This window comes from Gobius niger, assembly GCF_951799975.1.
Source record: "Gobius niger genome assembly, contig: SCAFFOLD_79, whole genome shotgun sequence".
Taxonomy (NCBI): domain Eukaryota; kingdom Metazoa; phylum Chordata; class Actinopteri; order Gobiiformes; family Gobiidae; genus Gobius; species Gobius niger.
This window is the reverse complement of record NW_027639108.1, coordinates 35,058-58,095: the sequence shown is the minus strand read 5'-3', so window position 1 is coordinate 58,095 and position 23,038 is coordinate 35,058. Positions and strand designations below refer to the sequence as shown.

At 37.7% G+C, this 23,038-nt stretch overlaps 1 protein-coding gene across 1 annotated transcript in view; it reads right to left on the bottom strand.

The window, feature by feature from the left end:
• Positions 1 to 5,282: 5,282 nt before the first annotated feature.
• LOC306982880 (myelin transcription factor 1-like) overlaps positions 5,283 to 23,038 on the bottom strand; it is a gene marked incomplete at both ends in the record, with an annotated part of 22,625 nt that continues 4,869 nt past the window's right edge. Inside the window, 10 exons of the mRNA XM_079583328.1 lie at positions 5,283 to 5,426; positions 6,928 to 7,071; positions 7,157 to 7,260; positions 9,128 to 9,219; positions 12,994 to 13,215; positions 15,789 to 15,869; positions 17,463 to 17,525; positions 19,541 to 19,609; positions 22,269 to 22,331; positions 22,411 to 22,559. Coding sequence (XP_079439454.1) covers positions 5,283 to 5,426; positions 6,928 to 7,071; positions 7,157 to 7,260; positions 9,128 to 9,219; positions 12,994 to 13,215; positions 15,789 to 15,869; positions 17,463 to 17,525; positions 19,541 to 19,609; positions 22,269 to 22,331; positions 22,411 to 22,559 — 1,131 coding nt within the window. The remainder of the gene's footprint in view (positions 5,427 to 6,927; positions 7,072 to 7,156; positions 7,261 to 9,127; positions 9,220 to 12,993; positions 13,216 to 15,788; positions 15,870 to 17,462; positions 17,526 to 19,540; positions 19,610 to 22,268; positions 22,332 to 22,410; positions 22,560 to 23,038) is intronic.

Sequence of the window (23,038 nt, the reverse complement as noted above, 5' to 3'; positions counted from 1 at the left end):
TTTTCTGTCTGTGGTTTTGAGTTAAACGTAAGCAGAGGTTTTTTAACGCAAAGTGTGATCTTCCCATAGAAATAGGAGACAGTTAGCGTGTTAGCGTGACGGCTAGTTTGGGAAACCTTCCAGAATTCGATGTGTTTTTCCTATAGCCGTTAGCATTAGCCATCAACAATCGCGTTACTTAAAAATAAACAGTCATCTTTTCCTGTCTGTGGTTTTGAGTTAAACATAAGCAGAGGTTTTTTAACACAAAGTGTGATCTTCCCATAGAAATAGGAGACAGTTAGCGTGTTAGCGTGACGGCTAGTTTGGGAAACCTTCAAGAAATCAATGTGTTTTTCCCATAGCCGTTAGCATTAGCCATCAACAATCGCGTTACTTAAAAATAAACAGTCGTCCTTTTCTGTCTGTGGTTTTGAGTTAAACATAAGCAGAGGTTTTTTAACGCAAAGTGTGATCTTCCCAAAGAAATAGGAGACAGTTAGCGTGTTAGCGTGACGGCTAGTTTGGGAAACCTTCCAGAATTCGATGTGTTTTCCCTATAGCCGTTAGCATTAGCCATCAAACATCGCGAATTCTGAACGATACAGATGTTTTGTGATGTCAAAGCCTCGTTAGAAATCATTAATGACCTTTGGAGATTTGTGTTAGCCTGTAAAAGTGGCTTCATTCATTAGCATGAGTAGAGAACACTCAAGCTAATAAGATGTAGCATTTGTAGGAGCTTTTTACTTCAGCGCCTAAACACAACAATGTGGATATTTAAAAGCAAATTGGAGAAAACGGGAAACTTTTCAGTAAAAAATTGTTTAAATTGATGTGAAAAGTACGGAAAATTTCAGCAAAACGTGAAACTAAATGTGTTTTGGATCAAATTCTTCACATTTGAAACAAAAGTCAAGCGATTTCACCAAAGACTTTCAATGACTTTTAATGCCCCGTGGAAACACTGTAGCTTCCGTGTATTAAATACTGAATAAATCAACCATTAATTGATAATAATAAGTAATGTCATGATGTATTGGTATTTCTGTACGAGGTCTGAGTCAAAAGAACTTGTTTTCCCATGCAGACAGTTAAGCAAACCTTCAATACAACCTGGGTTAAGATAGTGAATGTGCATAAAGAAGTTGTTGGGAAAAGACGATGCGTTTAAGTAAAGCCAACACGCTCCGGCTTTTCGAGCGCCGGTCAGGAACGAAAGAGCTTCAGTGGCACTTGTGCATTTAGGAAAAGTAAGATCTAGAGTAAGGCTACAAGGGTGTGTAGTATGTTCTCAGAGAAAGGGGCGGAACGTGGCGCCGTGGAAACGCACCCACTCGCGTACACTGCGAAAAATCAGCCCGAGTTAACGTGACTTGAATTTGCGAGTAGCGTGGACCAGTTTAGAGATGTTTAGTTGTTAGTTTAAAAGAAAAAAGGAGCCTGTTTGTGAGGGGTTGGATTTTCATTTAGCTTTTTGAATTTCCACATGTTCCTTTGGGGGTTTTAATGATAAGCAGCTCAATTAAATATGAGTAAAAATAGATAAATACATAAATACATATTTGTAGAACTGTGAGAAGGGCAGCTAATAAATACACCCTAAAATATTAAACGCAAACCTAGTATTGTAATAGTTAAATAAACTAATGCTTGAAAACATTTATTAACTTAATAAATATGAAAAATGAAATGATATATTAATAAAATAAAAGGGGGAAATAAAATAATAATGAAAAAAAAAAAAATTATACATAAAAATAAAATAAATTTGATATAGGAGAAACAGAATTTAATACAATTTTTAATAATGATTAAAAAAAAGATTTAAAAAAAACTAGTTGACCTGTCTTTAGATATCCTCACATTTTCACAAACCAAATTAAGTGAAAAATTAAATGATATATTAATAAAATAAAAGGGGGAAGTTAAATAATAATGAAAAAATAAAACAAATTATACATAAAAATAAAATAAAAATAAATTTGATATAGGAGTACTGTAGTATTGTAGTACTAGTATTGTAATAATTAAATAAACTAATGCTTGCTTTTCAAACTAATGCTTGAAAACATTTATTAACTTAATAAAAAATGAAAAAGTAAATGATATATTAATAAAATAAAAGGGTGAAATAAAATAATAATGAAAAAAAATACATATAAATAAAATAAATTTGATATAAAAAAAAATGCAATACAATTATTAATAATAATTAAAAAAAACTAGTTGACCTGTCTTTAGATATCATCACCAAATTAATCTAGTCAACATTACTCCGGATTCCTGAGTCAACTCATCATATTGTTATTTTGCAGTGAACTTTCAGGAGGTAAAGTAGACCAGGGTTTGGATCTAATTCGACACAATTTTGCAATTTTTTGTTTATTCTTTGAACACATTAAAATAGTTCACAATCGGCTGCTCTCATCACGTCTTCACTGCAAATACATATTTAAGTTTAAGTTAAAATGGTCTTGATTTGACTAGATTTGATTTATTTCACAATCTGCAGTCAGAATAACACTTTGGTCCATCTGCAATTCTGTGTTTGTTTATTTTAAAACCACACTTAAAGCGATAGTCTGTAAGTTTGCAAAGTGAGGAGAGATGAAATTTAAAGCAAGCAATCAAATTCCTCCCCTCTTTAACCAGAAAGCCCTTCTGAGGAGGAACAGAATTTTTTTTAAAGTAAACGATCAGGCTCCTCCCCCTCCCTCCTGATTGGACCTGACAGGCCAGTTCACAGGAAAAGCTCATCTCATTGGTCGAAGTGGGAGGATATATATATATATATATATATATATATATATATATATATATATATATATATATATATATTAAAACCATGTGGTCGATTTTGCCCATTTTATAAATTGTGTAAAACATTTAGACTTCCAGACTATCACTGTAAAGGGGCTAGATGCAAGTTGGCCATTATATACTCACTACTGCCACCTCAGGTCATACGTGTAACTGCAGCTTATATATTAAGCTCGTGCATGACGGCACTTAAGACCTGAAGTAACAGGATTTTAGTGGCAGTTGTGGTGAACAGGTCTGGGCTCATTCTATTAGGACATGGAGGAACATGAAAGTACTTAGTTTTAACATTTTTAAACTCCGTATAGTCCCTTTAACTCATTGACTGCCAGCCATTTTCAAATCAGAGAGCTCCCCACTGCCAGAGGTTTTTTAGGATTTTGACTGTTTTTTCAAGCCCACAGAAAATTTAGGTCTTGGTCTATGTCAACACGAAACCCACTTAAAGAAACACTAGTCTCTCTTCTTTCATCTAAAAAAAAAAGTTTGTTTGCACCTCTTTCCATTCTTTAGTAATCGTCCGTAGAAAACAGGTGAAATCACCCAAAACGAAAGAGCAATGCTGCCACCTAGTGACTCAATTAAAGAAACACACGAGGTGGCAGCATTAGGCAGCACAACTGAGATTTTAACACCAGACATGCTCAAGGCTTTGCGGCAGCTGTTCCCATTGAAAAACCCAATTGACGCCTATAGACGTCATTGGCAGTCAATGAGTTAATGCTACATTTTTGTAATTTTGTCCCGGTTTAGGCCATTTTTAATCTTCTTTTAGACCTGGTTCAGTCCGAGTCTTGCTCTCGGACCAATGGAAGCAACAAAATTACACCTCAAGATGAAATAGACTAGTGACTCAATAAAAGAAACACACGAGGTGGCAGCATTAGGCAGCACACCTGAGATTTTAACACCAGACATGCTCCAGGCTTTGCTGCAGCTGTTCCCATTGAAAAACCCAATTGACGCCTATAGACGTCATTGGCAGTCAGTGAGTTAATGTTACATTTTTGTAATTTTAGGCCATTTTTAATCTTCTTTTAGACCAGGTTTAGTCCGAGTCTTGCTCTCGGACCAATGAAAGTATCAAAATTACACCTAAAGATGAAACTCGTTCTTCATTGGGGAAACAAAACAAGCTCCTCGCTCCACGTTCAAGTCATTCAACTCGTTTTCCCGCCGTTGACTTTTTGCAGTGCAGCGACAGGCCGTCAGTAATCAAGCAGTTTACCGTTGATTTTCCTCCTTTTTTATTCAGACATTAGCAATGGGTCGGGTTTAAGAGACTACTCAGACGCAACCGTCACATCACGCACATAACAAAATAAATATACAGCCATTATTAGTTTCATTTCTTTCATTTTAAATAAATAATAAATACATACTTTGTTTTTTTGTGTCTGTTTTTTTCTTTCTTCCGTCAGCAGTGTGTGGGTGTTTTGTTTTTTTTGTCGAAAAACGCACCGGCAACACAAAATAATAATAATTAACATAAAAAAACAACAACAACGATCAACGAAAGGACAAAAAAAATAAATAACGCTTCTGTAAAATTATCAAAAAAGTTTGTCAGTTATAAAACATCTGCAATTAAAAAGTGTCTTCGTTAAAAAGTATGCAAAAAAAAACAAAACGGATAATAATTTATATAGTACTTTTTTAAAATCATTGACATTTCTAAAGACCTGTAACATTATTCAGCGTCCCCCAACCCCCCCCAAATAAAAACAACAATAAATAGATGGCTTCAAATAAATAAACCTCGATAAACGAATAAATTACACTTTTAAAAGTTCATCACCATTTTTAAATATAACATCGTACCACAAAAAAAAAACTATGAAATGAAGTGCAATTCCTATATTCATAAATACTATCCATATGACTAGAACTCCAGGGCTAGTTTTCAATAAATAAAAGCTAACAAAATAAAGTAGATGCTTTTTTTTTTGTTTTGTTTTCCTCCGTCGTCCTATTGTAGAAAATAAATAACGACAAAAAGCCGCTTCTCGATTCAAGGCGGCTTTCGGAAAAAACCCGGCAAATCCAGTCGGCGTCGGGAAAAAAAAAAAATCGTTTCTTTCGCTGATGCTACGGGATCCGCCGTCGTCGTCGTTTCCCTTTTTCCCCCCGACGTAAAAAAAAATAAATAAAAAAAAAATAGGTGTAAGGACACGATAGTGGACACTGGGCGGGAACGTAACAGCATCTCCAACCCCCGAAAGAAGAAGAAGAAGAAGAGTCTGGAGTGATTTTCATTCGTTTCGTTGGATTTTGGTTTCCCCCGGTTTCCTTTCCCCAGCAGCAGCAGCAGCATTGTGGATTTTGGTCCGCGTAACGTTTTTCTTCAGTGCTCCCTGGGTTTGTAAAGTTTTTTTTTTTTCCATGCATTTTGAAAAACCTGAATTCCCTTTTTGTTTGTGAGTGGTGTTTTTTTTTTTTTTTTTTCTGCGGGGCTGGGTTGTTGTTGTTGTTTTTTCTTCTCAGACTTTGATGCCCTTCACAGCCTTGTTGATGGTCTCCAGCAGCGCCTTGTTCTCCGGGCTCTGGAAGCACTCCTTGTTGGTGTACATGTCGGTCAGGGTGCTGACGTAGCGGTCGAAGTTCTGCTCCGTGATCGGCTCCTGCTGGAGGGAGAGAGAGGGTGGAAGGTGAGGTGAGGAGCAGGTGAGGACCAGGTGAGGTGAGGACCAGGTGAGGTGAGGACCAGGTGAGGTGAGGACCAGGTGAGGTGAGGACCAGGTGAGGTGAGGACCAGGTGAGGTGAGGACCAGGTGCGGCAGGCGGGTGTGAAGGTGTAAAGGTGAGATTGGTGCCAAGGAAGGAAGGAAGGAAGGAAGGAAGGAAAGAAGGGAAATGGAAGGAAGGAAAGAAGGAAACAAGGAAAAAAGGAAAAAAAAGAAGGAAGGAAGGAAGGAAGGAAAGAAGGGAAAATGAAAGGAAGGAAGGAAGGAATGAAAAAAGGAAAGAAGGAAGGAAGGAAAGAAGGAAAAAAGGAAAAAAAAAGAAGGAAGGAAGGAAGGAAGGAAGGAAGGAAAGAAGGAAGGAAAAAAGGAAAGAAGAAAGGAAGGAAAAAAGGAAAGAAGGAAGGAAGGAAGGAAGGAAGGAAAGAAGGGAAGAAGGAAGGAAGGAAGGAAGGAAGGAAGGAAAGAAGGGAAGAAGGAAGGAAGGGAGGAAGGAAAAAAGGAAAGAAGGAAGGAAAGAAGGGAAGAAAGAAGGAAGGAAAAAAGGAAGGAAGGAAGGAAAAGAAGGAAGGAAGGAAAAAAGGAAGGAAGGAAGGAAGGAAGGAAAGAAGGAAGGAAGGAAAAAAGGAAGGAAGGAAGGAAAGAAGGAAGGAAGGAAAGAAGGAAAGAAGGAAGGAAGGAAAAAAGGAAAGAAGGAAAGAAGGAAGGAAGGAAAAAAGGAAGGAAGGAAGGAAGGAAGGAAAGAAGGAAAAAGGAAAGAAGGAAAGATGGAAGGAAGGAAAAAGGAAAGAAGGAAAAAAGGAAAGAATGAAGGAAGGAAAAAAAGAAAGAAGGAAAGGAAAAAAGGAAGGAAGGAAATAAGGAAGGAAAGAAGGAAAGAAAGAAGGAAAAAGGAAGGAAGGAAGGACAGATGTAGGTGTATAGGTGAGATTGGTACCATGTGCGGCAGGCGGATGTTGGTGTGTAGGTGTATAGGTGTAAAGGTGAGATCGGTACCATGTGCGGCAGGTGGACGTTGGTGTATAGGTGTAAAGGTGAGATTGGTACCATGTGCGGCAGGCGGACGTTGGTGTATAGGTGTATAGGTGTAAAGGTGTATAGGTGTAAAGGTGAGATCGGTACCATGTGCGGCAGGCGGATGTAGGTGTATAGGTGTAAAGGTGAGATTGGTACCATGTGCGGCAGGCGGATGTTGGTGTGTAGGTGTAAAGGTGAGATTGGTAACATGTGCGGCAGGCGGACATTGGTGCATAGGTGTAAAGGTGAGATCGGTACCATGTGCGGCAGGCGGATGTTGGTGCATAGGTGTATAGGTGAGATTGGTACCATGTGCGGCAGGCGGATGTTGGTGTATAGGTGTATAGGACTATAGGTGTAAAGGTGAGATTGGTACCATGTGCGGCAGGCGGATGTTGGTGTATAGGTGTAAAGGTGAGATTGGTACCATGTGCGGCAGGCGGATGTTGGCCAGGCTGCGGATCAGGGCGCGGCTCAGGCCCGACAGCTCCATGAACAGCGCCTCGTTCTGCTCCTCGATCAGCTTGTTCTCGTGCTCGATGTTCTGCAGGTTCTTCTCCATCGACGTGATCTGCAAGACGACACACACAGCCCTGAGCTCGTCACGGGTTCGCGTTTCGGGCCGAACGTGACGTGAGGGAGGAGCCTGAACGCACCTGAGTCTGCAGGTTCTCCATGTCGGCCTCCATCTCGTGGTTGGACTCGTTCAGGTCGTTGATCTCCTTGTTCAGCTGCTTGATGTCGTCGTCGTTGTCCAGAACTGAGGAGCAAAGGGAGAACGTTTCAGATGATGGAGCTGGAATAAACTTTACATATCGATAAAGAACAAACAAATTGTAAATATTTTCTTTTCTTAAATGCACGGAGCGACTAAAGTGCAGATGTCGTTAAAGAGTGGAAGGAAAACGGCCCTAAAGTTTAGTCCCTTTGTCTTTAGCCGCTGCTGTCTCACACACAGGAAATGACCATATTTGGATTACAGTGTCAGGGAAGGAAGGAAGGAAGGAAGGAAGGAAGGAAGGAAGGAAGGAAGGAAAAAAGGAAGGAAGGAAGGAAGGAAGGAAAAAAGGAAGGAAGGAAAAAGGAAGGAAAAAAGGAAGGAAAGAAGGAAGGAAAAAAGGAAGGAAAGAAGGAAGGAAAAAAGGAGGAAGGAAGGAAGGAAAAAAGGAAAAAAGGAGGAAGGAAAAAGGAGGAAGGAAAAAAGGAGGAAGGAAGGAAGGAAAAAAGGAAGGAAGGAAAGAAAAAAGGAAGGAAAAAAGGAAGGAAAGAAGGAAGGAAAAAAGGAAGGAAAAAAGGAAGGAAAGAAGGAAGGAAAAAGGAAGGAAGGAAGGAAGGAAAAAGGAGGAAGGAAGGAAGGAAAAAGGAAGGAAAGAAGGAAGGAAGGAAAGAAGGAAGGAAAAAAGGAAGGAAAGAAGGAAGGAAAAAGGAAGGAAGGAAGGAAGGAAAAAGGAAGGAAAGAAGGAAGGAAGGAAAAAAGGAAGGAAGGAAAAAAGGAAGGAAAGAAGGAAGGAAGGAAAGAAGGAAAGAAGGAAGGAAGGAAAGAAGGAAGGAAAAAAGGAAGGAAGGAAAGAAGGAAGGAAAAAAGGAAGGAAGGAAAAAAGGAAGGAAAGAAGGAGGAAGGAAGAAAAAAGAAAGGAAGGAAGGAAGGAAGGAAAGAAGGAAGAAAAAAGAAAGGAAGGAAAAAAGGAGGAAGGAAGAAAGGAAGGAAAAAAGGAGGAAGGAAAAAAGGAAGGAAGGAAAAAAGGAAGGAAAAAAGGAAGGAAAGAAAAAAGGAAGGAAACAAGGAAGGAAGGAAAGAAAAAAGGAAGGAAAAAAGGAAGGAAAAAAGGAAGGAAAGAAAAAAGGAAGGAAAGAAAAAAGGAGGAAGGAAAAAAGGAAGGAAAAAAGGAAGGAAGGAAAAAAGGAAGGAAAGAAAAAAGGAAGGAAGGAAAAAAGGAAGGAAAAATGGAAGGAAAGAAAAAAGGAAGGAAAGAAAAAAGGAAGGAAGGAAAAAAAGAAGGAAAAAAGGAAGGAAGGAAAAAAGGAGGAAGGAAAAAAGGAAGGAAAAATGGAAGGAAGGAGGAAAGAAAAAAGGAAAAAAAGGAGGAAAGAAAAACGGAAGGAAGGAAAAAAGGAAGGAAAAAAGGAAGGAAAGAGGAAAGAAAAAAGGAAAAAAAGGAGGAAAGAAAAACGGAAGGAAGGAAAAAAGGAGGAAGGAAGGAAAAAAAGAAGGAAAGAAAAACGGAAGGAAGGAAAAAAGGAAGGAAAAAAGGAAAAAAAGGAGGAAAGAAAAACAGATGGAAGGAAAAAAGGAGGAAGGAAGGAAGGAAGCCATGTTGGAGTCACTTCCTGGTTAAATCTCAGAGAATAAACATGGTAAAGAAAGCGTTTGGTCTGTTTTTCCCTCTGACATTGAAGACTTTAAAACCTGCCCCGTTTACTGCAGGACAGACGTGAATAATTCCCTTTTAATTCCCCCGAAACAAACTAAACTAAACTGGAGTCGAACAGAAACACGGCGGAGAAGGTGCGGCTAATTGTCTGTCTCCGGCGTTTCTCTGATGCAACGCTCCGTAATCCGGCTGTTTCCACGGTGACGGGGACGGCTGCTCCGGATGCCCTCCCGCCCGTTACAAAGGGGTGCTCACCGTCGCCGGCCCTGAACTTGGAGCTGAGGTACTCCTCCGCAGAGTACTTGGCTTTCTTCTTGGCGAACAAGGCTCTGGGGCATCCTGAGAGGCTGGAAGAGAGGAACAGGCAAGAGATGAGGACCTGGATCTTCTCCACAGGGCGCTTTCTGACCACGCGGACCCTGAGCGGACCCTGTGAACCCTGAGCGGACCCTGAGGTGATGGAACCCCCCCTATATGCTCATGTTTGAAAACAGTTAAGCTCTGAACTCCCGCCTGAACCGAGAGGATCTTTTTCCAATCATTTTTTGTTGGGTATTCAACTCATTTTTGTAACTTTTTGTCATTTTTTTGGTCCATTTTTTGTAAATTTTGTATCACATTTTTTTTCACATTTTTGTAATTTTTTGTCATTTTTTTGTCACATTTTGGTCTTTTTTTGGGTCATTTTTTTGTCCATTTTTTGTCAATTTTGTATCACATTTTTATCACATTTTTATCACATTTTTGTCACATTTTTTTGTCATTTTTTTGTCACATTTTTTCACATTTTTTCACATTTTTGTCACATTTTTGTCGTTTTTTCTGTCATTTTTTGTTACATTTTTTCACATTTTTTTTCACATTTTTGTCACATTTTTTGGTCATTTTTTGGTCCATTTTTTGTCAATTTTTTATCACATTTTTGTCCAATTTTTGTCACATTTTTTCACATTTTTGTCACATTTTTTTTCATATTTTTGTCTTTTTTTTTCATTTTTGTCACATTTTTTGCCACATTTTTGTCATTTTTTTGGTCATTTTTTGGTCAATTTTGTATCACATTTTTGTCACATTTTTGTCATTTTTTTGTACTTTTTTGGGTCACATTTTGTCACATTTTTATCCGATTTTTGTCACATTTTTGTAATTTTTTTTGTCCATTTTTTATCACATTTTGTGTCACATTTTTTTCAATTTTTTTTCATTTTTTTGGTCAAATTTTTTCAATTTCTTGTGACATTTTTGCCACTTTTTCATCCATTTTTCGTCACTTTCTTGTCAATGTTTTCTCACTTTTTTGTCACATTTCCATCATTGTTTTCGTCTCCGTTCTGTCTCTATTTTCCCACCTTTTTTCCAGAAGCTTTTGGATTGGGGTAAAGCCGAACTGGAGAAAATGTGCTCGGTTCAGGCCGGAGTTAAGGGGTTATTATCGTGACATCTGCCCTCGACACAACATCTCATTCATACGTCGAGCAGTAATTGTAGTATTTGTGAGGAGGGGGCGTGTCTTAAAGGCTCAGAGGTTCTTAAAGAGACAGAGGCCTATTTCAAGACATTCACTGCAGCCATTTTGAGAGAGACATTTTATACAAGGCAGTTATTCTAATTTACTGCATTTACAGACCAACATCCACACCACTTCAGCTTCACGAGTAAGTTTTTCAGTCCGCACCGAGTTCATTTAAAAAAAGAAAAGCTCAGTTAGCCGTTTTCTGGCGGCTCGTATCCTCGTTTCCGCGGCTCCTGACCCCGGCCTCGTAAAGGAAGCGCGTCGAATGAAGAAAACCAAACGACTGTGTGTAATTCCTCCCGCGCTGGTGGGCGTTCTCGGAATTATAATTGCTTGATTTGAATTTGCCGCATTTCCATAAATTTGCATCGCTCTTAAGCGGAGTCACGGAGGCCACGGAAACTTCACTTTTTTTTTCGGGAAGAAGAAGAACCCGGAGCGATGAGAGAGAAAAAACAGAAGCGGGACCCTTTGGCCTCCGGATTTTTGTGGTTTAGCTGAGAATAATGCGGCGCCGCGGGACGAGACGCTGCTTCCAGAATCTGTGATAATAATGATAATAATCTCAAACATCTAAAGGTTTGAACCGGAGAAGCGTCATGGCGTCCTCCGTGTGACGCGTATCTGAGTGTATCGTTCCTGTCCATGTTCTTAGTGTCTTAGCGTAGGTTTCCTCCGGGTACTCCGGTTTCCCCTACCACTAAAAACATGTGCAATAGGTGAATCCTCCAGCCAGGTGATTCTGACCATCAGCCTGGCTCCACATCATGGAGATGGGTCCCCGGGCGCGGCACGGCCGTCGACCACTGCTCCTTACGGGTTGCCCCAGTGGCATCGAAGGATGGGTTAAATGCAGAGGACAAATTTCCCTACGGGGACAATAAAGTATACAAACAAACAAACAAACCCCTTAACTCCCGCCTGAACCGAGCACGTTTTCTCCAGTTTGGCTTTACCCCAATCCAAAAGCTTCTGGAAAAAAGGTGGGAAAATAGCGACAAAACTGAGGCAAAAACAATGATGGAAATGTGACAAAAAAGTGACGAAAAATTGATGAAAACGTGGCAAAAATGTCACAAGAAATGGACAAAAAATGTGACAAAAAAATGACAAAAATGTGATAAAAAAATGAAAAAAATGTGATTAAAAAATGACAAAAAATGACAAAAATGTGACAAAAAATGACAAAAAATTGATTAAAAAAATGACAAAAAAATGACAAAAAAGTGACGAAAAATCACTGAAAAAGTGGCAAAAATATCACAAAAATGTCACAAAAAATGACAAAAAAATTGATTAAAAAAAATGACAAAAAAATGACAAAAAATGTGACAAAATAATAACCAAAAACAATGACTAAAAAGTTGAAAACCCAACAAAAAAATGATGGAAAAAAAAAAATCTGATGACGTGAGGAAAAAGATCCTCTCGGTTTGGGCGGGAGTTAAGAGGTTAAGCATATTTGTCTGGATTAGTAAAGTCAAACATAAAAGTTTGAGTTGGGGGGGCCCAGGTGTGAGCGACTCCACCGCAGCTGTTTCCATAAACAGTTGAGCTGGTTGAGCTAGCTAGCTTTAGCTTCAGGTTAAACCTTGTAAAAGGTAAATAACTCCTGCCCACGAGTGCCGCATATCGGTGTTTCCTTCCAGGGAAAAGTGTTTCCGGGTTAGTCCTGTTGTGTTGTGATTCTGTGCTGATGTTGTGTCGTTGAGCCTGACTGAGATCCTCGTAATAGCTGCGGAGAATGACTCGTAATAGCTGCGCAGATTACACTTTTTTTTGGTAATATTTTGTATTTTTTTGGTCATTTTTTTGTATTTTTATTCTTATTTTTTTGTATTTTTAGTCTTTTTTTTTGTATTTTTTTAGTCATTTTTTTTTAATTTTTTTAGTCATTTTTTTTTTATTTTTTTAGTCATTTTTTGTCATTTTTGTGTCATTTTTTTTTTTTTTTTGTGGTCATTTTTTGTCAATTTTTTTTGTCTTTTTTTTTGTCTTTTTTTGTCAATTTTTTGTGTTTTTTTTGTCGTTTTTTAGTATTTTTTTGTCGTTTTTTTGTATTTTTTTGTCAATTTTTTTGGTCAAATTTTTTTGTCTTTTTTTGTCTTTTTTAGTATTTTTTTGTCAATTTTTTATTTATTTTTTTTGTCATTTTTTGTCACATTTTTGTCACATTTTTGTCACATTTTTGTCATTTTTTTTGTCTTTTTTTGTCAATTTTTTGTGTTTTTTTTGTCGTTTTTTAGTATTTTTTTGTCGTTTTTTTGTATTTTTTTGTCAATTTTTTTGGTCAAATTTTTTTGTCTTTTTTTGTCTTTTTTTGTATTTTTTTGTCAATTTTTTATTTATTTTTTTTGTCATTTTTTGTCACATTTTTGTCACATTTTTGTCACATTTTTGTCATTTTTTTTGTCATTTTTTTGTCACATTTTTGTCATTTTTTTGTCAATTTTTGCGGCTCCCAGTTGTTTAATCCTTACATGAATAATATAAATAAATAATAAGTAAAATCGTTTTGGTGATATTTCGCTCGTGTCTCGCAGACGTCGTGCAGATGCAAACCCCTGAAGTCTCCGCCCACGTGTGAGATGCGGCGAGTGGGCGGTACCTGCGGTGCGTGAGGAAGCTGCCGTTGGCGTGGCCCGAGCCGTCGCAGCCCGGGGTGGGGCACGTGGGGCCCTCGGTCTTGAAGGCCTTCCAGTTGAAGGGCGTCCCGTTCAGAAGCCCCTCCTTCTGCCGGCGCGCCGCCAGCGGGCACCCGTAGGCGCTGCGGTGGGTGGCGTACTTCCCACTGATGTGCCCCAGGCTGTCGCAGCCGGGCACCGGGCACCTGAGGGGGGGGGGGAAGAGGGGACAGAGGGGGGGAGGGGGTGGACATGGCAGGACGTTAGGACACGGTAAACCTTCGCTTAGATCAGATTTCAATGATTTTCAGTCCTTTCCTCTCTGTTCTCAGCCTCAGCATTTATTAAGATTCAAGTGATTCGTCCAAAACATCAGGTGGGCGGGGATTGAATCAGCGGTTTGGAATTACAACCAATCACGTAGCTCTGATTATGTGTCATTTATGTTAAAGAAACTCTCACGCTACAACTTTAGGAATTGACCTTTCGCAAAAGCCCCGCCCCCTTAGTCACTGCTGCTCGCTTTAGATTAGTCTGGGGTCGGAGTCGCAGATTGAACATGAGCCCGAAGAGACGGAAATACAGACAAAATAAACGAGTTCGGGATTGTGATGTCATACCGCTAAGCATCATGGGATTAGCCCCCATTATAAACTAATGTAGAGAGTTCAAATACTGGAGTTACTGTTCACATTAAAACACTCGGACGCCACAGTGAGTTAGTTGCCTATGGACAACGTAACAGCTGCAAAGATGGCGGATCTCCATGGCAACTGTGGATTTTCCCGAACTCTACACATACGGTCGGCATACACAGTTTTTCACTCTTTTTATCCATCTTCTGGCGGAAAATAAACGTATTTATCAGATACAAATGAAGTCTAAATCAGGCCCATGTGGATGTTTTATCAGCAGATTGTTCAGGAGAAGCGAAAAACGTCATTGCTAACGTTAGCATCATGTTAGCATTCTCTGTTATTTATGTATTTTTGGGCAGTTGAACCTCTTTGCTCCTCCCCATGTCTTTGTATCTTTGTTTAGCAGAAAATAAAGTAGTAGTTTTGGAGTAATTATAGAAAGTTTTGATATTTCTCCGCTTTGTTTTCCCTCAACTGCTTCAAACATGACCATATATGGGCGACTCCAGAGATGCCGTCTGTGTCTATTGGTAAATTTACCACTTCCCACTTGGAAACACTTGGAACGTCGCGTGTTTGTAATTAGATCTGGCAACGTTAGCATCGTCTGAGCTAACTGTTGTAGCATTAGCAGTTTTGTTTACATCCGGCTTCAATCACCTGGAACGCTCTGAAGTCGTAACTGGAGACTTTCAAGTGGGAAAAATACCAGTTACTGGGGATGGGCGGATCGATGCCAAAGTATCGATATATCGATACCAAACGGCTATTTTTTAAACATCGATATTGGGCAAAAAGTATCGATACTAATTTGCATTTGTAAAAGGAAGGCGGGGCAGTGATTGTCAACACAAAAGGATGATTTATTTCTTTGTTCTGAGTCACAACAGCAAAGGATTGAACTGAGCCAGGCTGATCATTCTGTTTTAGGTTCTGTTTGTCATTTAAGTATTAGTTTTAAATGTTGTTTATGTGTTTAATTTCACATTAGGATTGTTTAACCCCTTAACTCCCACCTGAACCGAGCACATTTTCTGCAGTTTGGCTTTACCCCAATCAAAAAGCTTCTGGAGAAAAGGTGAGAAAATGGCGACAAAACTGAGATGAAAACAATGATGGAAATGTGACAAAAAAGTGACGAAAATGTGACAAAAATGTGATAAAAATGTGACAAGAAAATGACAAAAAAATGATGAAAAAATGATAAAAAATTGACAAAAAAATTACAAAAAAATGATGAAAAAATGACAAAAAAAGTGACAAAAATGTGACAAAAATGTGACAAAAATGTGATAAAAAAATAATTAAAAAAAATTGATAAAAATGTGACAAGAAAATTACAAAAAAATGACGAAAAAATGACAAAAAAATGACAAAAATGTTACAAAAAAGTGACAAAAAAATGATAAAAAAATTACGAAAAAATGACAAAAAAATGACAAAAATGTTACAAAAACGTGAAAAAAAAATGCTAAAAATTTGATAAAAATGTGACAAAAAAATGACAAAAAAATGACAAGAAAATGACGAAAAAATGACGAAAAAATTACAAAAAAGTGACAAAAAGTGACAAAAATTTGATAAAAATGTGACAAGAAAATTACAAAAAATGGACCAAAAAATGACCACAAAAATGAGTTGAATACCCAACGAAAAAATGATGGAAAAAAATCTGATGACGTGAGGAAAAAGATCCTCTCGGTTCAGGCGGGAGTTAAGAGGTTAATCAACCAGTTAAAGTAACATCATTTTAATTGACCAATTAATGATATAAAACCAGTTTCAGAAATGTATATTGATGAAATGACCAGTATCGGTATCGACAAAAAAGACCCCAAAAGTATCGGAATCCACATGTCAGGAGATCCGGAAAACGCCTGCTATGATTGGACAGTGGCCGTTTTGGGGGCGGAGTTTTGCGAAAGGTCATTTTTAACAAACGTGAGCCTCTAGTGTTCAAACATTACACTTGATCTTATTATACATGGACAGTTCTAGGGATAAAGAGGGTTTGGTTTGATCCTGTGTGAGGCACCATGCAGCTGTTCCCCTGCCTCTAACTGGCTCTGTTCTGACTATGCTCTCCTTGTGTTACCGTCAGTATCGCTAAGAAAAAGCCGGATTTTCTGAGCGGTACGAACTTTAACAGCTCCGCATCCTCCTGGTTGTCCTTGGTAGGAGTTTTAATTCCACTTTTCTTGGCACGCGGGCACCCGGAGAGACTGAAAACACAAAGTATGGAGTTCATAACAAAAGGGTTCAGGAGGGAGATCCGCTAAAGGAAAAAGTGAACAAGGTTTTTTCAAAAGGTTACAACTCAAGGCGCCTGGATGGAAGGCGTGTGAGAGGGGAGGGACGTCCGCAGGGGGAGGCGTCGCAGGGGCTGGATTTCAGTCGTTTTGAGAGGTTTGAAAGGAGGAGAAGAGGCTGAAGAGCGGAGAGACACTTTTACACAAAGAGGAGACCCTGAACTTCCCATTTCCTCTGATCAGATCGAATTCTATAGAGATCTGTGGTGGACAGTGAGTTCTGTGTTTATAAAGGAGAGGAACAGTTTGTCTTGAAGCTAAAGGTTAACATATAATTACACGACCCGGAGTAAATGTAACATTTCTGTGTGATTCGGTTTGTAACCTCTTAACTCCCGCCTGGACCCAGAGGATCTTTGTCCTCACGTCGTCAGATTTTTTTCCCATCGTTTTGTTGTTGGTTATTCAACTCATTTTTGTAACTCATTTTTTTTGTAGTTTTTTGTCCCATTTTGTGTCATTTTTTCGTCAACTTTTTATCTTTTTTTTTGGTAATTTTTTGTCACTTTTTAGTCTTTTTTTTTTCATTTTTTTGTCATTTTTGTCTTATTTTTTTTGTCTTTTTTATCATTTATTTTGTTATTTTTTCGTCAATTTTTTATCAAATTTTTAATCATTTTTTGTCAGTTTTTTGTAATTTTTTTGTTATTTTTTAGTAAATTTTTTTGTCATTTTTTTTGTAAATTTTTGTCACTTTTTTGTCACTTTTTAGTCATTTTTTGTCAGTTTTTTTTCATTTTTTTGTCATTTTTGGTCAAATTTTAATCTTTTTTTTAATCATTTTTTGTTGTTTTTTGTCATTTTTTTTCCCATTTTTTAAATAAATTTTTTGTCACTTTTTTGTCTTTTTTTCAATTTTTTTTCTTCTTTTTTCATTTTTTTGTCATTTTTTGTCAAATTTTAATCAAATTTTTGTCACTTTTTTGTCACTTTTTGTTATTTTTTTGTTCTTTTTTTTGTCATCTTTGTCTTTTTTTGTCATTTTTTTGGGTGATTTTTGTGACATTTTTGCCTGTTTTTCATAAATTCTTCGTCATTTTTTTCTCACATTTCCATCATTGTTTTCGTCTCAGTTTTGCTCATCACTGTAGTGTGCTATAAACTGTTGCTATGTGATTGAAAAAACCATAATACCCCCCCTTAAAATCGTCAAATGAATGTGAGCCATTAGCTTCTTTAGCTTTAGCTTAGCATTTACATCAGGAACTCCTTGTCCACCACAGGGTCTGTTTATTTGAACGGGAAGAGGAACAGGAAGAGGAACAGGAAGTAAACCACGAGCGGATCTTTTTTTCGCAAACTCTGGAGGATCCACCTGTGGCACGAGGTCAAAGCGACTGAAACCCAGACCCCGCACCCCGTCGCTCCCGCAGACGTGTTCTCCTCTGCGGCGTGTGAGTGGTTCCTGTCTGCTTCTACCATGAGCTGTCTCTAGGCCTCTCTGACTCGCTGAGTGCGTGTGGGTCGTGTTGTGTTCGGGGGCGGCCATGTTGGCGGGAGGTTTACCTTCTGTGGGAGGAGTAGTTCCCCGTGATGTGGCCCGAGCCGTCGCAGCCGGGCGTCGGGCATCTGCAAGAGTCAACACGTGGAGTCAAACGTAGGAATGAGCCGGACGATCGAGAGCCGGGCTTTACAGAGGCGTGAGGTGAAGGCGAGACGCTGCAGGTGAAGAGCGGCTTCTCTTTTCTAGAAATATCCTGAGGAAACTATTGCTGTAGATTACTGAGATAAACCTGAGGAAGATGTGTGTAGCTGGTCTTCTTAGGGGGCGTGGTGTTAGTCTTTTTGTCATTTTTTCGACAATTTTTCGTCAAATTTTTGTCAAATTTTTGTCAATTTTTTGTCAATTTTTTGTCATTTTTTTGTCAATTTTTTGTCAATTTTTGGTCAATTTTTTGTCAATTTTTTGTCATTTTTTCGACAATTTTTTGTCAATTTTTTGTCAATTTTTTGTCAATTGTTTTTCAATTTTTTGTCAATTTTTTGTCAATTTTTTGTCAATTTTTTGTCAATTTTTTGTCAATTGTTTGTCAATTTTTTGTCAATTTTTTGTCAATTTTTTGTCAAATTTAATCAATTTTTTGTCATTTTTTGTCAATTTTTTGTCATTTTTTAATCAAATTATTGTCAAATTTTTGTCAAATTTAATCAATTTTTTGTCATTTTTTGTCAAATTTTTGTCAAATTTAATCAATTTTTTGTCAATTTTTTGTCAATTTTTTGTCAAATTTAATCAATTTTTTGTCATTTTTTGTCAAATTTTTGTCTTTTTTATTATTTTTTTATTTTGTTTAATCGATTTTTTGTCATTTTTTGTCATTTTTTTGTCAATTTTTTATCAATTTTTATCAATTTTTAGTCATTTTTTTGTTACATTTTTGTCAATTTTTTGTCAAATTTTTGTCAATTTTTTGTCATTTTTTATCATTTTTTATCAATTTTTTGTCATTTTTTTGTCCATTTTTTTAATCAATTTGTATCAATTTGTCAATTTTTTGTCATTTTTTAATCACATTTTTGTCACATTTTTGTCAAATTATTGTCAAATTTTTGTCTTATTTTTTTTTTTTTAATTTTGTTTAATCGATTTTTTGTCATTTTTTGTCATTTTTTTGTCCATTTTTTGTTACATTTTTGTCACATTTTTGTCAATTTTTATCAATTTTTTTTCATTTTTTAATCAAATTTTTGCCACTTTTTCATCAATTTTTCGTCACTTTTTTGTCACATTTCCATCATTGTTTTCGTCTGAGGGGGCGTGTGTTAGTCTGACAAAAAAATATGACAAAAAATGACAAAAAAAAGACAAAAATGTGACAAAAAAAAGACAAAAAAATGACAAAAATGTGATAAAAAATTGACCAAAAAAATGACAAAAAAATAACAAAAATGTGACAAAAATGTGATTAAAAAAAAAGACAAAAATGAGACAAAAATTTTATACAAATTTGACAAAAAAAATACAAAAAATGACAAAAAAGTGACAAAAAAAGGACAAAAATGACAAAAAAAGGACAAAAATATGACAACTTTTTTTTTTTTTTTTTTATATTTCAGACTAACACCAGGGGGCGTGGTGTTAGTCTGAGGGGGTGTGGTGTTAGTCTGACAAAAATTTGCCAAAAAAATGACAAAAAAATGCCAAAAATATGACTAAAATTTGATAAAAATGTGACAAAAAATGACAAAAAAATGACAAAAAAAATGACAACATTTTTGTCATATTTCAGACTAACACCAGGGGGCGTGGTGTTAGTCTGAGGGGATTTTGATCAAAACTAGCCCCTGTTTAGCCAAAACCTGTGTCCATAACTATAACATAGAATATACTGTGGTGCTACAAACATCATGAATATCACGCATCAAAGCTTTACTCCGACTGTAATGCTGTTTTTGATCCATTTAAAAAAGCATAAAACAGGGACAAAGCTAAACACAAATCCACCTTTTCCCCCTGAAGCGTCTCGCCTTAAAAGCAACAAAACCCGGCCCCGAAACACGAGGCAAGAAGCTGAAGCTCCGAAGCCCCAGCGTCAGTTTGGTGAAAAGTGAAAAAGTGAAGAGAAGTTGCAGAAAGGACATACTTGAGTTCAGGAGTGTTGGCCGCCATGAGGGACCGGAGGCTCTTATCAGCGAGAGGACACCCAGAAAGGCTGAACCAGAAGCGGAGGGACAGGCCCAGGACAGAGGGAGGGGGGGGGAGAGGCCCAGGACAGAGGGGGGAGAGGGGGGAGGACAGGAGAGTGAGTCAGCAGGAAGATAAATCTCTGTTCAAGTTTAGGACCAGGGATCTCCAGCCAGAAGCAGGTGAGAGTTTTAACCCCCCGCCTTAAACGAGCACATCTTCTCCAGTTCAGCTTTACCTGAATCTAAAAGCTTCTCAACTGGAGCCGTATTTAACCTCTTAACTCCCACCTGAACGGAGCACATTTCCTCCAGTTTGGCTTTACCCTAATCAGAAAGATTCTTGGGGAAAAAGCCACAAAAAATGAGAAGAAAATAAGGATGTAAACGCGACAAAACTGTGACAAAAATTCAACAAAAAAATGACAAAAAATCAACAAAAAAATGACAAAAATTCAACAAAAAAATGACAAAAATTCAACAAAAAAATGACAAAAATTCAATAAAAAAATGACAAAAAATCAATAAAAAAATGACAAAAAATCAATAAAAAATGACAAAAATTCAACAAAAAATGAAAAAAATTCAATAAAAAAATGACAAAAATTCAATAAAAAAATGACAAAAAATCAATAAAAAAATGACAAAAAATCAACAAAAAAATGACAAAAAATCTATAAAAATGTGACAAAAATTCAATAAAAATGGGAAAAAAATTTTAACAAAAAATGACAAAAATTAAAAAAAAAAACTAATTAAAAAAACATACAAATGGTGACCCAACACAGCAACAACGTGAGGAAAAAGATCAGTTTTGTGGGTCTTAGCTTTCAAATGAGGTGCTACACAGGCCTATATAATAGCCAAAGGGGACAGAATGCATTTGGTTTAGGCGGGTGGTAAGAGGTTAAAGATTAAACTCTAAAACGATTAAAGTACTTCTGATTTGTATAATAATATTTCTCAGAATCGTCTCGAGGGCCAAAGGCTCTGTGCTGGAGGGCCGGATTTGGCCCCCGGGCCTGACGTTGCCTCCCCCTGGTTTAGGTCACTGTGTGTGAAAAAGGCTGGAGATCCCTGGTTTAAGATGTAACAAACAGCCAAGAACCGAAGGCGTTGAGGAGGAAACGGACAGAGCGAAGCAGCAAATCAGAGCCGATCCCACACCGGGACCGATCCCACACCGGGACCGATCCCACACCGGGACCGATCCCACCCCGGGACCGATCCCACACCGGGACCGATCCCACACCGGGACCGATCCCACACCGGGGCCGATCCCACACCGGGACCGAGCCCACACCGGGACCGATCCCACACCGGGACCGATCCCACACCGGGACCGATCCCACACCGGACCGATCCACACCGGGACCGATCCCACACCGGGGACCGAGCTCACACCGGGGCGGAGCCAAATCCAGGGTGTCGGCTTCAAATCAGTTTGCAGGAAGTCAGGAAGTAACAAGCAGGAAAACGCACGGCTGCTGCTGGACTTTAACCTCTGAACTCCCGCCTGAACCGAGAGGAGCTTTTTCCTCACGTCATCAGATTTTTTTTCCATCATTTTTTTGTGGGGTATTCAACTCATTTTTGTCACATTTTTGTCATTTTTTCGTAATTTTTTCGTCAAAATTTTGTGAAATTTTATCACATTTTTGTCACATTTTTGTCACATTTTTTGACATTTTTTGTCATTTTTTTGGTCATTTTTTTGTCATTTTTTTTGTCATTTTTTGTCATTTTTTGTCATTTTTTTGGTCAAATTTCTATCAAATTTTTATCAATTTTTAGTCAAATTTTTGTCATTTAAAAAAAATATTTTGTCAAATTTTTATCAATTTTTTGTCATTTTTTTGTAATTTTTTCGTCATTTTTTCGTCAATTTTTTATCATTTTTTGTCATATTTTTGTCATATTATTGTCACTTTTATGTCACTTTTTAATCACATTTTTGTCGCATTTTTTTAATTTATTTTTAGTCATTTTTTGTCACATTTTTATCACATTTTTGACATTTTTTAAAATATTTTTTAAAATATTTTTTGTCATTTTTTCGTCACTTTATTATCAATTTCTTGTGACATTTTTGCCACTTTTTCATCCATTTTTCGTCACTTTTTTGTCACATTTCCATCATTGTTTCCGTCTCAGTTCTGTCTCTATTTCCCCACCTTTTCTCCAGAAGCTTTTGGATTGGGGTAAAGCCAAACTGGAGAAAACTTGCTCGGTTCAGGCGGGAGTTAAGGGGTTAAAGCACAGTTCCTCTTTAGCTGCTTCTTTTTTGCCTCGGCTCCTCTGTTGATTGTATCATGATAGATAGATAGATAGATAGATAGATAGATAGATAGATAGATAGATAGATAGATACATAGATACATAGATACATAGATACATAGATAGATAGATAGATAGATAGATAGATAGATAGATAGATAGATAGATAGATAGATAGATAGATACATAGATACATAGATACATAGATACATAGATACATAGATACATAGATAGATAGATAGATAGATAGATAGATAGATAGATAGATAGATAGATACATAGATAGATAGATAGATAGATAGATAGATACATAGATAGATAGATAGATAGATAGATAGATAGATAGATAGATAGATAGATAGATAGATAGATAGATAGATAGATAGATAGATAGATAGATATTCCGCTCACCTGCGGTGGGACGCGTAGTTCCCCGTGATGTGTCCGCTCCCGTCGCAGCCCGGCGTGGGACACCTGCGGGACGGCGAGGGGGGGCGGAGTTAACAAACAGCGCTCCGGGCCGAGGATCGACAGTAAAAGCTGTGAAACTCACGAGAGCAGCTCCTTCTTGGCGTCTTTGGGGAGGAACTTTACTTTGAAGGACGGGGTGGTGACCTCCCCCGGGTACTTCCTGTCCTCCAGAGACTCCTGCAGCAGCTCCTCTTCGTCGGAGGAGACGAAGGACTGGCCGGTGTGCTCCATCTGAGGAGGAGGAGACAGAAGGATGAGGGGTTTTAACTTCTGTTCACGATGGACGAATCTAAAAGAGTTCACAGCCTCATTTGGAAAGCTAAGAACTGATCTGAACAAGGCCGTGGAATTCCTGGTGGATAGTTTGTGAACTGCAGGCAATATTAACCCTTAACTCCCGCCTGAACCGAGTACATTTTCTCCAGTTTGGCTTTACCCCAATCCAAAAGCTTCTGGGAGAAAGGTGAGAAAATAGCAACAAAACTGAGACGAAAACAATGATGGAAATGTGACAAAAAAGTGAGAAAAACATTGACGAAAAACTGACAAAAAAGTGACAAAAAATTGACCAAAAAATTTACTAAAAAGTGAGAAAAATTTGACGAAAAATTGAGAAAAAATGGACAAAAAAGTGACAAAAAATGGACAATATTTTTTTTCAAAAAATGACAAAAATTTGAAGAAAAAATGAGAAAAAGTGGACGAAAAAG